Source organism: Mustela nigripes, chromosome 3 (genome assembly GCF_022355385.1).
Source record: "Mustela nigripes isolate SB6536 chromosome 3, MUSNIG.SB6536, whole genome shotgun sequence".
NCBI lineage: Eukaryota > Metazoa > Chordata > Mammalia > Carnivora > Mustelidae > Mustela > Mustela nigripes.
The window spans coordinates 11,133,373-11,150,284 of NC_081559.1; the positions used below are offsets into that span (position 1 = coordinate 11,133,373).

Here is a 16,912-nt window from a genome sequence, read left to right on the forward strand (position 1 = left end):
GGCCTACGAAGGTGCCAATTCTCCAACATGAGCAAATTCAAAACCCTAACACTAAGGAAAAGCATTTCTTAAATCCCATGACTTACAGGCACTTTACACTACAAGACACTGCAGAGAACTAGATGCTTTGGAAGCATAACTTGTCCTGGATGCTGTACCTGAAAAGAATCATGTCCCAAACCTCTGCAGGCCACACAGTGTGCTCCCCTAAGGCAGCCACCAGAAAGGGAAGAAAAAGATGCCCGGTGCCAGCACCTTCCCGGTAAGCCTGCTACCCAGGGACAGAACTCAGCCCTCAAAACACACACCTGAAAACAGCAGAAGTGTTTATTCTTCAAATAGTATGTTAAGCATTTAAACAGAGAACCCATTAAATTAGGGGCTGTGGAAAGTTCCCCTTTAAGGGCCACAGATTTTTAATGATTTATCAAGCTCCCCCCTAGGTTCCCACTTCACTGCTTCTGAAAACAAAACATAAAACAGTTGGAATGTGGAGGACAAAGATGCCTGGTGAAGTGTCCCTCCTTGCCTGCTCTCTCTCCCCTGTTTTTTTTCTTTTTCATCTCATCCAACGTCTAGAAAACAAAGGACATGCCAGTGTCGGCAGCAACTCTGACGGACAGAGTAGCTGGGCGCGTAAGGAAGGGCCTAGGTCCAGAGACACCCACCTTTGTAACTGGATTTTCAGTGTCACAACATGGTAGACGTCCTGCAGCATGTCGGCCACGGTGGCGTCGGGCGCGTCTGTCACATAGCTGAGGGGGAGAGGGTTCCACCTGCCCAGCTTGATGATTCCTGCAGCGAGAAGAAAAACACCGTCAACACATTTCTGCTATTTATTAAACTCTTTCCTTGTTTGCTCAGTGCTCAGGAGGTCATTCAATAGTCAACATTCAAGGCCCACTCAGAAAATATTTTACAACCCAGTGCAATAACCTATTTCTTTCTGGCTGACAGCTGAGTTAACGATACAGGAAGATGGAAATGAAAGGGATGAGGTTTAATCACGGACAATCAGTTCTTTTATGTTTTCCTGTTTCTTAAATTACTTAGAAAACCATACGGATACTTCCTTCCCCCAAAGTCTTGTTTCACATTCTAACTTAAGACTGATGCTAAATATACTGGACTGCTGATTTCATAGATTAAAAAAAAAAAAAAAAGCAAGCCTTAAGTAAATATAAGATTTGGTTTTGAATTGTACAAGAAAATTCCTGTGTGTGGGCTCAGCACACACACAGTCACATCCTGACTGTGGTGTGATCCCCAGTGCAAACAGCATTTGGAGCTGATGAAGCAGTTCGAGTTCATTTCCAGATTCGTGTTTCACAAGGCAGGGGGGTTATTTTCCAATGGCACAATGACTGACCACAGATCAGAAATAGCAGAGATGCCTTCGACTTCCTTTTTTAAATTGTATTCCTCTGCTCTTTTTAGAGTGACAATAGCACCATTTCGCTGTGGGTTTCCTGCTGCACATGGTAAACGTGCATGACAACGGAGAGAATAAAAATCCTGGTCAAACTTGGGCTACGAAGAGCAGTGACTTTAGGAATACCCCTGTGACAAGAAGATTTGTGAGACAGTTTCAGCAACACGTGCTGAAAGTGCGAACTTGTTCATTAGATGAACCCATCTTATCTGGCGCATAAGGGCACATTTAACACTGATGAAGAAGAATAAAGAAAAACCCATTCGAAAACACACTGTAACACCATTTTTATTCGTAGGTAATGAAAAACCCAACGGTCCCCAAGATGGCCAAAACTGTCACACCTAAGAAACAGCTGTTTTAGTGAAAAGAAAAGGAACAGAATCTCTTTTTTGACGATACAGTTGAGTCCAACTGCACTGTTCTTTCAAAATATTTTTTATCATCAAAGAGAGAGAACACCTGTACACCCAAGTGAACTTCTAAAAGCTTTGCAAAATAATGCCTTGTGGCCGTGGAGTAGAACTCCAGTGACAGGAAATGAACTTTCTGGTCAGGGCACGTCCTGTCCAAGATGAAATAAATGAATGCGCAATGCTTGACATAATGCTTGAAAACAGGGAATAAACAGAACAAAAATATTAAAATGATGCACTGTTTCAGTATTAAGATCTAACAATCTGGTGCTGAATATGCCGCAGTATAAATAGCGCCTGGACCCCGATCCAGTAAAGCAAAAACAGCTCTCATTCATAGCACCGTATGTCTCCAGCTCGGGCTCCGTAAGTCACATTCCACTTGCCAAGAAAAGCTGTTTTCTTGTGGGGATAGTTTTGCTAACGTTCTCTCTCATGACAATGAAAAGTGCACAGCAACGCGGCATAAAGTAGCCAGGAAATGAGCATCCAGGGCCCACCGGGCAGCCGCCGTGAGACGCCGGGTCAGCGGCTTGGCGTCTTTGACTCCTCCCGACATTTCAAAATTACTTAAAAAGATGACAGACATATAACGTGTCTAACGTATTTCCTTTTTTTTTTTAAATCACTACATAATTTTAAATTCCTTCTAAAAAATCACTATCCCAATAGCCTGTAAGTTGAGTATCAATCAACCATATTCTAAAGACGTGGTATATTTCATTGTAAGAGATTGGAAAGAGGGAAAAATGGAGTCAGCAATGGCCCCCTGTGACAGTCAAGGAGAAGAAGCCGACTGTGTGGGTCGTTCTGGTGACTAAGAACACAAAGGTGGGGGCACCTGGTGGCTCAGTGGGTTAAGCCTTAGTCTTTGGCTCGGGTCATGATCTCAGGGTCCTGGGATCAAGCCCGGCATCGGGCTCTCTGCTCAGCAGGGAGCCTGCTTCCCCATCACTCTCTGCCTGCCTCTCTGCCTACTTGTGACCTCTCTCTCTCTGACAAATAAATAAATAAAATCTTTAAAAGAAAACAAAACCAAAAAAAAAAAAAAAGAATACAAAGGTGACATGAAGCCCACGATTTGGGCCGACGGCCGAGCACAAAGCTAGAGAATGTTCCTCCATGCTGCTGTGAGTGTGTCACTGTTCATTCCTTTTTATTGCTGAGTAGTGCTCCGCTGTGAGAACAGACACAACGGAGTCACACACAAGAGAATATCTCTGTATGACACAAGATACAAGAACAGGCAAGACTACAGGGCTAATCTATGGGGTCTGAAGTCAGAAAGTGGTTACACCTCCAGGCAGCAGGGGCAACTGACTAGAAAGAAACATAAGAAGATTTTCTTGCTTTGGCTGCTGGTTGCATGGGCATAACAACTGTCAAGTTCATCAGATGCAACACTTAATATGCACACATTTTACTGTGCACAAATTGTACCTCAATACAAAAAAGGGTTTGGGGGATGGAACTCTGCAGGAAATGGCAAACAAATCGCTCGACTGGAAATAGTAATCTCCACTTGGAAAATTCTCTCCCCACCTTGATGAGCTTGAAGGAGACTTGTCTGGGCTGCAATGAGACACACACAGGTGTCCTCACAACACTCCATACCTCCACAGGGAGCAGCTGCTACAGGTTGGTTTCTCCATCTTGGAAGAGAGCTGCTGACACGTGCTATTTTCAGGCGATGGGAAGCAGCGTGTGCTTTTTCTTTTTCACACCATATTGAATAACATGCATGGTCCTGGGAGTCACTTTCTTTGCTCGACACTCTCCCAGGCTCTGAGTGCAGGATTTGCTAGCACAGCTATGTCTAGAAGGCCGCTCTCCTCCAGCAGGCAGGGACATGGCATAACTCTTTCTTAAAAACCTTTCCTTCCAAACAGGGACTTTGTCTAAAGTATGAACCCTCCTTTGGAAATACATCCCTTGGGATCAATCTTCCTTTCCCAACACCAAATAGACAGAAATATTACTCTGGTTAAAAATCAAATGTTAACTGAGGAGATCAAGCTGGGAAGCACTATCACACGGTGACTAAGAACGCAGGCTTCCAAGTGACACTGCTCTGTTCACACCCTGGTTCCTCCGCCTACTGTGACAGGTCCTGGATCTCTCCATACCTCAATCCTTTCTCTATAAAATGGAACAATAAAAGTATTGACCTCATTGGAATACTGTGCAGAGTAAGTGTAAAGCCCTTAGTACAGAGCCTGGATATAATGAATCTCAACAATTAGCTGTTTACAGCAATAATTTGACATTCTTAATGCTTCTTTATAAAAAGACATAGTCAACTTATGACTCGATTTTTTTTCTTTTTTTTTTAATGACTTCATTATCTTTTGATCTTTAATTGGGTCATGTGCCTGTAAAAGGCCTTCCTTATTTTAAATCAGAAAGGCAGACTGAGCCTCAGTCAGTCCCTCCCTCTCCTCCCCCTGCCGCCGCCTCCTCCCCACTCATCTCTTCCATCCTTGCCCCTCGGTGTCTCCTTTCCTCTCACCTACAAGTGGGTTCAGATCTCCCCTACTTTAAAGGAACAAAAACATGACAACAGTCTCGCTCCCTTCAGTCTCGCATGCTCCTGCACCACCAGAGGTATACCAGAAGTTCATGCCCAATTCTCCATCAGACTTTCACCACCTAGATATTTATTTTTCAACTCTTTCCAAGAGGAAATGGAGGTTCAGAAAGGTTGCCTTGCCTTGAGTGGTCCTACCAAGTCGATGACTAAACCCAGATTCACTTCAAATACTATGCCCTCAGTCTCCTCAGTACCCCGTCAGTCACAGGGGTTCAAGTGAGAAGCACAGAAGACTGGAAAAGAGCCTGACTCCATCTCTGAGAGGCCCTGAATGCCCGACTCAGAAGCACACTGGGTCAGAGGGGAGGGGCGAGGCCTGGAGTCAAAGAGCAGCCTTCTCTGCTTGTTAGCTGCGAGACTTTGACGGAATTGCGTCTCTCTCCAAGTCTCTGTTTCCATGATCTGTATGATGGGGATAAAAGCAATGTCTACCCTGGGCGGGGGGGGTCACGAGGCTTTGAATGAGAATGAGAATCGAATGCTAGAACTGACCCACAGTGAATGCTCAGTAAACATTGGGGGGGAAGTAGGTCCTTGGGAGTGTTTTAGTGTAGACGTAACACCACCAAAGCAAAGTGATAGGAAGGTTCATCGACAGCAAATACAGGTGTATTAAACGAAGGCAACCGTCTAAGGGGGCGATAGAGCTGAGCAATCCAGACGGATGTGTCTAAATACAACTATTAATAGCCTCTTCCATGCTCCCTCCACGGAAGGATAGAGACCCCACCCGATGCTACAGTGTGGTCAAGGAACACGAAGAAAGAACAAGCTATGGGCCTGCTGGGGATATCTGACTTGCTGTGCTGGAGAAACCTCAATGAAAACAGCCTATCTGTAAGTATACGCACAGAATTTTCAGCCCTCATACTTTGTGAGTAGGCTTTACAACCCCTATGTGAAAAGTGAAAACTAATGATTACATTAGGTAGTACTACCTACACACACACATACCCCTCCAGCCCAGCCAGGCACACAGTAAATGCTCAATAAATGACAGTTCCTATTTCTTCCCTGAATACACTTCACACTCTTACTGTGAAGCACTGATGCCCAACATTCATTTCTAGAAATAGTACACATTCTTCAAATTCTCCCTGAAAATAATTCCAACACTGATCAGCCCAGCCTTTTCTCTCCATGGCATCACAGCAAATATTCTTGGTCAGTCTGTGTATCTTACAAAGAACTTACTTTATCACAATACCCTTTTATGTTACTTTACAGTTTGTGAAGCGTTTTTTGGGTTTTTGTGGGTTTTTTCTCCCCAAAGCATTGGCTCATCCTCAGGAGGACAGCAAGGGGTAAGTATTATACCTGGAAGCGAGCTGAAGCCCTTTCAAGCACATCAGATGATGAAAGCCAGGCAAGTCTTCTAGCTACTGGACCAAAAACTCTCCTCAGCTCTGCTCATGTGCCAGTGCTCAACCACACGATGGGCCTCTGGAGAGCTTGGTCACGGTTCATCCACAGTCACACATCAGACAAGGTCTTGATATTTAAACAACGAAATATACGAGACCGAACAGGTAACAGGCCCAAGAGACTGAAAAGCCAGCTACACTTGAGACTTCTCGAGAAAAAAACGATCTCTCACAACAGTGCCATTTCAGACATAAACATTTCCCAAATCGTCTTCCCTCTTTCCAAGGAAATTATCATCTGCAAACATTTACAAAACGCCTTGTGCTGAGGATTATTACAGATGCAGTTTCAAGGTCTCTGAGTCACAAATTATGGGACTTTATTTGGGGTTTTAAATTCATAAAAATGTTAACATGATTGAATCGAGCACAATATAAATAAAATTGTTTCTATCCAGACAAATCTGTTTGCTAAAATACAGAGGACCTATATGCATTCTTTGTGTAATGCCTTCAGACCAAATAACAAAATGTGATTGTAGGTAAATTCCTCATTACTGACATAAAATTAGGTTGGGAGTGGAGGCAATTTTTGTCTAAAGTTAAAAAGACACAGTAATGGAAACCAGTTTTTTACTCTCTCAATGCAGTATTCTGCCAGAGTCAAAGAGTTGATATATCACAAAAAGAAATCTCAAAAAAGAGGTTTGTGTTCATGTTTGTTATTTCTAATCGTTTGTAACCTATCTCAAGGAAATCAAATATTCTTCTCAGTAGATATAGAATTCATATCATTAGTATTATTTACCTCTATTTAGTATAATTAACCTCTCATGAAATTGAGAGAGGTGATAATGCACAGTATAGTTCATCAATATTTGATTCAAGTTTTTAGAAAGCCAATCACTTTGGGGGATAAAATAAAATGTGATAATACAATATAATCAATAAAGTAGGAAGACTGTATTAAGCACTAATAATCCATTCGTTCAACAAATTTTTCTTTTGTTTCTCTAGCACAATTCACTAAGATGCAAAGAAAACCCTTAGACACACTCTCCCTTGTAATTATGGAGCTCACAAACGAGTAGAGAAGCTTATTACTAACACATGTATCTACATAGCTAAGTAAAACCACTCCTAAAAGAAACCAAAATGACAGCATTGACCCCCTGTGCCTCAAAAATGAGAAATGTTTTCTTCACGAAGACCTGCAACAGACGGCCTGGGAAGTATGTGAGAATAATTCTCACTGTTTGCCGAGGCATATAGATACATACTGATAAAATAGGTACAATACTGGGTGTACTATAGAATAAAGCCCACAAATCAATCTGTAAGACAGATACAGGAAGCTAGCAAGATATCAGCAGTACTCTTACAACACAGCTCAATAAATAATTTTCTTTTATTCCAGGTGCAGTTCAACATTAATTTTCAAAGCAAAGTGAAAACCTAGCCTGGGTGAAGGGGAACCGAGACAAAGGCCGGGGTTTATATACCTCATAACTCCCTGCAAAAGATCTTAGCAAAGGAGTATCAATAAAAACCCCAACCTCGGAACTAAGCCTTGGGGCTTCTGGTTCACAGTATTATTTCTGCAATACACCAAGTGCTGACGGGGCCCCTCGTAGAAACGGGAGAACTCATGACGTTGATTGCATCAGTTTATCCTCCTCAGTGGCCGCGTCCCTACGGGATAGCATATAATTTTCTGTTGTTCAGCTATGCTTTGTTAAAGAAATTAAAAACTGTCTGTCCCATATAATAAGAACATAGAATTATTTATCCATAAATCAGTTCACATGAAATCACTACCCAGCAGTACATAATAACTCAGCCTGGGTTTCTAACCTGGGCATGACTGTGGCCCAGGTGGTATATGTGGTATATCATCAAACTGTAGCAGCATAAAGGCATAAATTGTAGTTATTATTGTTAAACCTGGGGTGGGAGTGACTTCTCGATGAGGGAAGAGAAAAGAAGCCAAACAGAGATGGTTTCTGAAGTATCCAGGTCTTCCTCAATGCGCCGCTCACCCATACCCCAAGAACACTTCATGAGACTCTCCCACACCTGCTTTGATTTTAAAGACTGTGTTTCAAATGTTTTGCGTTGGGGTAAAGGCAAATAGAAAGTGAAATCACATTCTTCTGGCATTTTACATTATTCAGGTGCCATGATAACTTAGGTGAATTAATGAAACCATAAAACACAATTGTCTGGGAACCTACAATACGCTTAATCCTGTGTTTGTAACAATACAAAAGAAATCAACAGACAAAAATAAATAATTCAGTGATTCAGAATACACGTTGAGGCCATACTGCTGTATAAATTAATCTAAAAATCAATAGACATACACACCACACTGAATGCTCAGCTGCAACAATTCAAGTATTTTTGAAAAAACACAAAGTGCCTTTTTAAAAAAATTCTTTAAGAACATTAACTTTTATTCTTTTTTTTTTTAGGATTTTATTTATTTATTTGACAGACAGAGATCCTAAGTAGGGAGAGCAGCAGGCAGAGAGAGAGAGAGGGAAGCAGGCTCCCTGCTGAGTAGAGAGCCCGATGTGGGGCTCGATCCCAGGACCCTGAGATCATGACCTGAGCCGAAGGCAGAGGTTTTAACCCACTGAGCCACCCAGGTGCCCCCATTAACTTTTATTCTTAAATAATATCTGTATCTTTCAGGAGATAGTATTATCAGGAACAGCACTAGCATTAAAAACCTGAAATATGGGGCTCCTGGCTGGCTCAGTCAGTGGAGCATGGGACTCTTGATGTCGGGGCCATGAATTCAAGCCCCACTTAAAAAAAAACCCGAAATGTGAATTTCAGAGTACTTTCTGAATAAACTATACTGAGATATAGCTGTCTACCAATCTTTTCTGGAGCTGATCACCCCCTTGTGCTACAGAAACACTCTATTTAAAAAATACATACAGTACCATTTGGTGCCTTGTAATTCTATACACGGTTTTTACATTTTCAGCATAAAGATTTTGTCTCATGTAATAGATGCTGCTTCACATTTGGGAAACGTTATGTTATAACCCTGACTTTTATTAGATTATTTAATATAAGCACTAAGTAACTAGACTAAATTAATAAAGACCCTATTAAAAAAAAACAGAGAGAACAAAATTATTCCACAAATTAAATAAAACTTTCTGAAGTTTGTATTTTAAAAACCTTTATTTAATTTTCAAAATTCCAATTCTTCTGAAAAACAGCCAAAATATTGGTCAGGATATAAAAAAAATATGGTTGGCATTTAGTTATTTGTTTCATAAGAGCGCCATTCAAAACTATTACATGGGGAAAGAGGACAAATGAGAAAGAAAAGTGTTATGAGAAATTATTTGGGATCAGTTCTAAGCTTCTGACACTGGTTAAAAATTATTTCATCTGGTATACATTTTCTTATTATTGTTCTCAATTTAATCACTATCTAAAAGAGTTTCAAATTAAAGGATTAATTTTGGCAGGTAACACAAACAAACTTCTCCCTTTTTTCCTCCTTTCTATTCAGAAATACATTTACATAAAGAGATTTCCCTGTAGCATTTGTCCCCCTAAAATATCTTCAATAATCAAAGACACAAGGGAAAAAGTATACTCTTTTAAACATACTTTGCTACATTCTAGCAGATGCTATTCATAACTTATGTTTAGCCAGGGTTTCTGCATCCTCTGGGGTAAGAAGTATCCACTGAAGATCTAAAAATACAGTTGCTGCACATATTTCCCATCCTAATTAATTACATGTATTCTTTTCAGACAGGAACACCAATGCTGCAGTAAGTTTTCCTGATGGCCTAGCTTTCCAGGTACATACTCCACCACTGGGCTCAAGACCCTTGGAAACCCTATCAACTGCATGCTCCCAATTATATATTCCAGAATTGTCCCTCAGGCATATTCTGTTTCCTATAATTTAAGGTTACATAATATCTGATCTTAAGGGCAATATTATGATGGCATGTTGATTATCAAAGAAAATGTGGCCATATAATATGCAGGCAAAAAGTATACTCATTAATGTTGTACATTTTTATTCATGTGCCAACTAATCTGATTTCACAGTAATTTGTTAAGAAACTACAATACATGGAAGTAAATATGGCTATAACTATTACAAAATGGCAACTGCTTTTGGTTTGGAGGCGTTTTGTTTTGTTCCATTTTGTTTTGTTTTGCTTTGGGTTCCTTGAAGAAATTTGAATAATTTTTGCTTTCAATACATCTTCATACAGACTCTACCATTACATCCAATAATGTCCATGGTTTACCGGTTTCAGAATGCTCCCCCTGAAAGAAGTTTTGAAAATTCCTTGATTTCCATTTTTGAGGGAAATGTCCAGCAAACCACACTTCTAAATATGGCACTACCATTTTGATGGCTATGATACAGAAGCCAAAGGTCCGATACATAGGTGCCTGGTCATTGGGCAAATGTTTTTGAATTAAAACAAAGGTAGATCTGTAGCACAACATACATGGTGATGAATAATGACAAGAGTCTGTCTTAGCACCCTAAAATATTCAGCCATTTTAGAAAAATGCCATAAGAATCCATGGGAAACTGAACTGTGATGGACACCTAGCCATCATTCCTGACAAGATGTCTCATTATCCCATGGTAGCTGGGCCAAGCAGCTGGAGATGATCTGGAGGACTGGTGAAGGTCAGAAAGGATTATCTGCCACCCTGACCCCCATTTCCAGGACTTTGCAGTTTAGTGAGGACTGTAATGTTGAGAGTGGTCAGATGAAGTGAATGGGTTCCAAGTTTATCTCTAGAGCAGTTGTGAGCGCTACCCTGACTTCTGGAACATAAATCTCCAGGGGTAGATCCCAGGAGATGCTAAGGATCAACCATGTTTGAAAAGCACTGCCCAAGATGTCCAGTAAAAAAATGAGGACCTGCAGTAGGGAAAAAAAAAAAAATCAATCCTCTGACTTTCACTAGAAGGGCAAAAAGACCACAAGGATCCTAGGTTCCTTTTTTCCCACTCACCAGCAAATATTCTCATTTATCAAGTACAAAAAGTGAAGAGAAAGGAGAAAGTTATGGCATGTGAGAAGAAAAATGGGGTCAGGAGTCCATTGTAAGTATTTCTTTTTGAATTTGCAGGATTCGACAGGGCGCCTGGGTGGCTCAGTTGGTTAAGCAACTGCCTTTGGCTAGGGTCATGATCCCAGCATCCTGGGATGGAGCCCGGCATTGGGCTCCTTGCTCGCCGGGGAGCCGGCTTCTCCCTCTCCCTCTACCTACTACTCTGCCTGCTTATGCTCTCTCTCTCCTTCTCTATCAGATAGATAAATAAAATATTTAAGAAAAATAATAAATAAATAAATTTGCAGGATTTGGCATAGGCCGAATAGGTAAAAGCAGGAAAAAAATGGTTCCCCATACAAACATAAACTCTGAATCTCTTTACTTTATATAGACTATATACCACCGGAAAGCAAGGGCCATGTCATTAACTGCTTTATACAACACTAGCTACAGCCCCATAAACATAAGGAGACCTAAAATTGTGTGTGTGTGTGTGTGTGTGTGTGTGTGTGACAGTCATGTAACAAGAGAGCCACTTCGCCTGGAAGAGCGGCAGACCAAGAATCGGGATATTCAGGGTTGGCCTTAGATATGCCCCTGTCAGTTGTAGCTCGCACCTACAGACAACCCATTAATTTCTCGGAGCCCCTAATTTCTCATCCATAAAATGGGGATTTAAAAGCAAGAACAATAAAAACACAGTCACCAATAACAACAACAACAAAAAATGCCCTTGTCTGCCTCACAAAATGTTAATTATAATAAAAGATGAGCTAAACACTCAAAATTATCAAGTGTAGTATAAACACACGCTGGTATCCATGAATTGTTAAGTTAATACGAAAGAGGTAAGCTTTGCATTTTCTTAGAATGCTTTTAAGGGAAAGTTTCCTTTACTTAAGCAAAAACATGAATCTTCTAAAATGTCACTGGCTACCATGGCGAGTCATCTGGCATAATGAAAAGAATCTGGGGCAAATCACTTAATCTCTCTGAGATTTTACCTTTTCCCCTCTGTAGGAAAGACTGCAGTCTTTCCTACATCTCACCGCCTGCCTTACATTGCAAAGCATCTCGGAGATGGATGGATGTATAGATGAAACGTAGGAAGGCAGGTGGGTAGGAAGCCAGGAGGAAGAGGGCTATGGGGAGGGAAGGAGAGTGAGCCACTGCAGACTCTGCCCCGGGAGTACTAGCTTACTCTGCAGGTTCACCTGACATTCCCTACCAAGTCTCTGTCCTCAGCCTCCTGCTAGCCCCCAAGAAGCAGAAAAATGAGCTCCTACCCTCTTAGCACCTTGGATATCCAGGAAGACGAGCACAAGAGATACTCTAGACAGCTACTGAAGGCACAAACAAAGAAAGGCCTGAGGGGCTAAAATCCTCAAATCAAACTTTCTCATGGAATCCATGCCACCCCCAGAGACTTATTGATGATCTCCCCCCTTGTAGCTCTGACATTCTAAATCAAAATACTACCCGAATACTTTGGGGCCCAGTAATGGTGGCTTTGATTACTGTCATTTTAAACACACATTAAGCCTTCAAAACTGTGAAAATAAACTCAACATTGAATTGGTGGGCTGATTTTTCTTTCATTAAAATTCTACTTTTCTATTAAAAAAATGGCAAGCACCCAGCTTTTTGTTTCTCAGGGAGGGCTCATTTTTAAACTTTCAAAGTATAGTAAACAACTTCTAAATTCAGGATAATTGAAGATCTGCCAGTTGATGAACAAAACAACAATGACTTTCATATCAACCAAAAAAGGGAACGTGGCTCAATCAGGTTTTTTTCTAACCGATTATCGTTTTGCCAACTGTACTTCTCACTAAAATCACAAAAGCTGCAGCCTGCAGACTACTAATGGACCACTACATGAATAAATAGAATTATGATCATCGCCTCTTTACATTAAAATTATTAGCTAAAACTAACTTCCCCAGGGATTCTTTTATGTTAATGAAAGACAGTAACACAACCGTTGGCAAAAGACACTCTTGGATCAGTTTTGTACTTCCTTAGACCAAACAGAAGAAATAAATTGTTTATATGCCTCCAAAAATAAGAACTTTCCTCTCCTTGAAGATACATTTGTACAGATCTTCCTCCATTTACAACGGGGTTATGTCCGGGCAAATATATCTTGAGTTGAAAATACTGTAAGTCGAAAATGCATTTAAAACGCCTTGCCTAACAAACCTCCTAGTTCAGCCTAGTCTAGCCCACTGTGAATGTACTCAGAATGCTTACATCAGCCTACAGTTAGGCAAAATCACCTAACACGAAACCTACTTTATAATAATGTTGACTATCTCGTGTGACTTACTGAATACTGTACTGAACATGAAAAACATCACGGCTATCGGGGTATGAACAGTAGTAAGTATGTCAGTTGCTTACTCTGGTGATCGTGGCAGCTGAAGCTTGCGGTCATTTTTAGTTGTTCAATAGTGTATTATTATATTCACCTTATAACTATCCATCAAAAAACCAGGTGTGTAGTTTATGCTTACTGTGGGACTACTACATTAGTACACTAGAAGAAAGTAATTGCCCAAGTTATCCAATTAAATGATTAACCAAATTATCACATTAAATTTGTCACACTAGAAACAAATACTAAGTTATTAGTTTTTAAGTTCTGATAAAACACTTTGCAGTATGATTCACGGTAAGTTAAACTTAAGTTAAATGCTCACAGACATTTATTTATCAATTTGTGGTTCTTACACCCTTGGAAACATCTCAAAACCAGTCATAATCAATCAGGGACTATCTCATTCATCTGAATGCCCTAGCCTTGTAACTGACACTTAGCAGAGGCTAAAAAGAAATGCTTGCATAGTATTGTTGAAACATGATTATGTTCTAAGAACTATGAATCCAATAAAGATTGCATATTTCCTCCCCAACCACATCTATGTGACATATACCTTTAGCATTTAATTTGTATTTTTGTCAAGTAAAGTAAAAAAAAATTTGAAGCAAGAGGTTTGCAATTCTTGTCCCTTTTACTGAATTACTTGATGACACAAAATATTGGATCAGGGTGGTACGTGTAATAATGCTTACAATATACCACAATAAGACTCCTAAACCAAATCTTTCCTTTATCCACGAAGCACTCCATATGAGGCAAACCCATATAAACAAGTTATTATGGTACTGACTTTGGGGCACAGTGACTTCTTTTGCTGGCCTCGTCATGATGATGCGGACTAAGTCAAACCGCTTCATTCATTTCTTGCCCCTCTGCTGGCAAGAAATAATTTGGGTTACAAAATGACTTCACACGAGTTATTAACCATGCTAAATATCCAGCAGTTTTCAACATGGGCTTGATTTAGACAATTGACAAACATAACTCTGTTTTCTATAACTCTTTATGCACCCATACCCAGAGATAAAGCCCCAATTCTGTCTTCTTGAATTTCCAGCTCCTGCTTGGTTCCTACAAACCTTTTATTCTTTTCTCACAAAATGCAGTCATTAGTATCAAAATATTTTCTCAAGATCTGCTCTAATAGAGTCATAAGAGATGCTTGAGATTTCCATATTTACTGTCTCTATTATCTTTTTGGAAGACAATTACGGTTTCACTCCAGGGCATTCAAAATAACTGTCGCAATAATCTAAAAACTCCATTGCCCAGAGTGAGTATCCTTATACAAACATTCATTCTGGACAATTTAAGGTATTTGCTTTTACAAATGTAAGGCCTACAGATAGATATGTTTTACAAAAAGCGACAATAACATTTTGCATCTGGAATGCACAGGAAAATGACCTTTCAAAGTCACCACAGCGCAAAGTCACAGTCTCTCCAGTCTCGGAAAGCCCTAAGTCCTCAGGGAGAAGAAGCCAGGAGTGGAGAAAACCCTAAATGCCCAGGCTAGTTTGCCTCTTCTACACTGAGACCCTGCCCAAGTGTAACCTGACCTGTGGTTGTTAGTGAGAATATCACCTCTATTGTTAACTTACTCCCAGCAAACACATCTCTGTTTTAATGGAAAAGAAGATCTAGGTTCACACTAATCAGACCCAACGGAAGGCCATATTAACAATTTGGCAGGTGCCTGAGGGCCATACCTAATCTGCATAAAATGAAGCAGATTGCAACCGCCCTCATCTTTTTTATTTTTAAACTGGTTTTTGAAGCAGAGCATACATAAAATCTCAGAGGGAGAGACAAGGAGATGGTAGTGCATACATTTTCCTTCATGCCTTGATTTTCATTCTTTTGTACAAACCATCTTCCTGAATGGCTATTTACTGATACCAAGATAACAAAATAAAAGGTGCTAGGAAAAGGAGCAGGCAGGGATCACAAATATTATAAAAAAAGAAAAAAAAAAAAGAAAGAAAGAAAGAAAGAAAGAAAAGTCTTATATCTTATAATAGATCTTCACAACCCTCCATAGTATAATTTTAAATCAGTCTGAATTTGAATTTGGTGTTCTTATATTTGGTAAAGACATGCTAAATGGAAATATGCTCCAAATTTGGGAAACGGGCTGCAGCTAACAGAAATTCCAAGACTAATAATTATTTGTAAACTTCTGATCTGTCTAATAGAGAAAAAGTTTATATTAAGTATCACCTTTATCATCTTAACACTGGTTTCTGCTGCTCATAGAATAATTTAAACTGACAGTGCTCTTTGTATCCTAGGAATTTATCATCAAAGTCATTCTGATCAAGACCGCGTGAATCTGAAAAAAAACTAAGCAATAATGAATGGTGGGTAATGCGCGCCACACAAAATCTGGAAAAGAAGAATAAACACACAAAGGTAAGTGTATCAGACAATTTTTCTAAAAGGAGTGAACGTCGACATGGAAGTTTCAAGAGAGAGCCATGATGGAATGTTGCTTTTGTTGCTTTAGAAAGACATACAGAAAAGTGCTTAGCAGGATGCTAGGAGCACAAGGATGTTACAAGAAAATGGTTCTACCTCAGAGAAGCCATATCTTTATCTTAGGTATTGATGTCATTAAGGGCAAAAAATGGGAATGCCAGGTGGTTTTGAGGGAGAAGATAAGAGGATCTTGAAGTTGCTTCACAGGGAAATAAGAAGCCATTGGAGAACATTAAGAAATGATTGAGAGTTATCAATCTGTCAATATCAGCAAAAGGCAGGCACCAGCTTTCCCAGAGCCATGGAATCTAGGTCATAGGAGCCTATTGCATGACCTGGACTGTAGGGGAACCAGACAACTGTTGCATTAGAAAGCAGCGAGGGTGTCTGCTGGCCACGGTGGAAGGAATGACACAATCTGAAGACAGGCAAGACAGAAACTCAGGGATGCTATGGAGTGAAAGTACCAGGTTAGAATCCCAAGACCAACTCACCCAGCTCTCAGTAGTGCCTCTTAGACTCCTCCCTATAAAAAAGCTCACAATGGTCTCCATCTTAAGGACCGTTGAAGGCATTAAACGAGGGGATAGGATTCAGGTTCTCTGTAAATTCTCAACTGCTAACCAAAAGTAAGTTGCCATTGTTGTTGACATTACAAAGGATAAACACAATGACAAAGAGTTTCAGATGACTGATTTTTTTGCTTAGAATCTTAAGAGTCAGGAGGACTTTATTTTCTTTCTGACAGTAAGAGTGAGATTCCTAAAGAGCTAAGTAAATGTTCTAACACAGTTTGAGTGGTGATGAATAGCCAATCTTTGAACTTTTAAAGAAAAGGATATAGATAAGATTTAACCAAGTTTAAAAAAAAAAAAAATCATGTTTGACCAGGAAAGGACATGTAATTATGGACTCTTAAGAATGGAAGTTATTTTGTAATTCCCTGTATACAGAATAAAAGGACAAAATTCCAGTGACTGCAAAAAACTCACACTTTTAAGTTCTTACTATAAGCTGGACACTTTCTCATTATGGTAATTTTCACAAAAATCTTATGATATAAATAAGAGTGTTTCTGTTTCAGATCAGGCTAGATAACTTGCCTAAGGTCACAAAAACGTTAAATGGAAGATACCTGAAGCCAGGTTTGCATGACCCCAGAGACCATACTCCCAGCTCCCG

The 16,912-nt window shown here is 40.0% G+C and overlaps 1 protein-coding gene across 1 annotated transcript in view; it reads right to left on the minus strand.

Annotated features, from left to right (window-relative positions):
• Positions 1-16,912, minus strand: part of SATB2 (SATB homeobox 2) — a 181,492-nt gene that overhangs the window by 104,508 nt on the left and 60,072 nt on the right. The window contains exon 4 of the mRNA XM_059393138.1: positions 669-795. Coding sequence (XP_059249121.1) covers positions 669-795 — 127 coding nt within the window. The remainder of the gene's footprint in view (positions 1-668; positions 796-16,912) is intronic.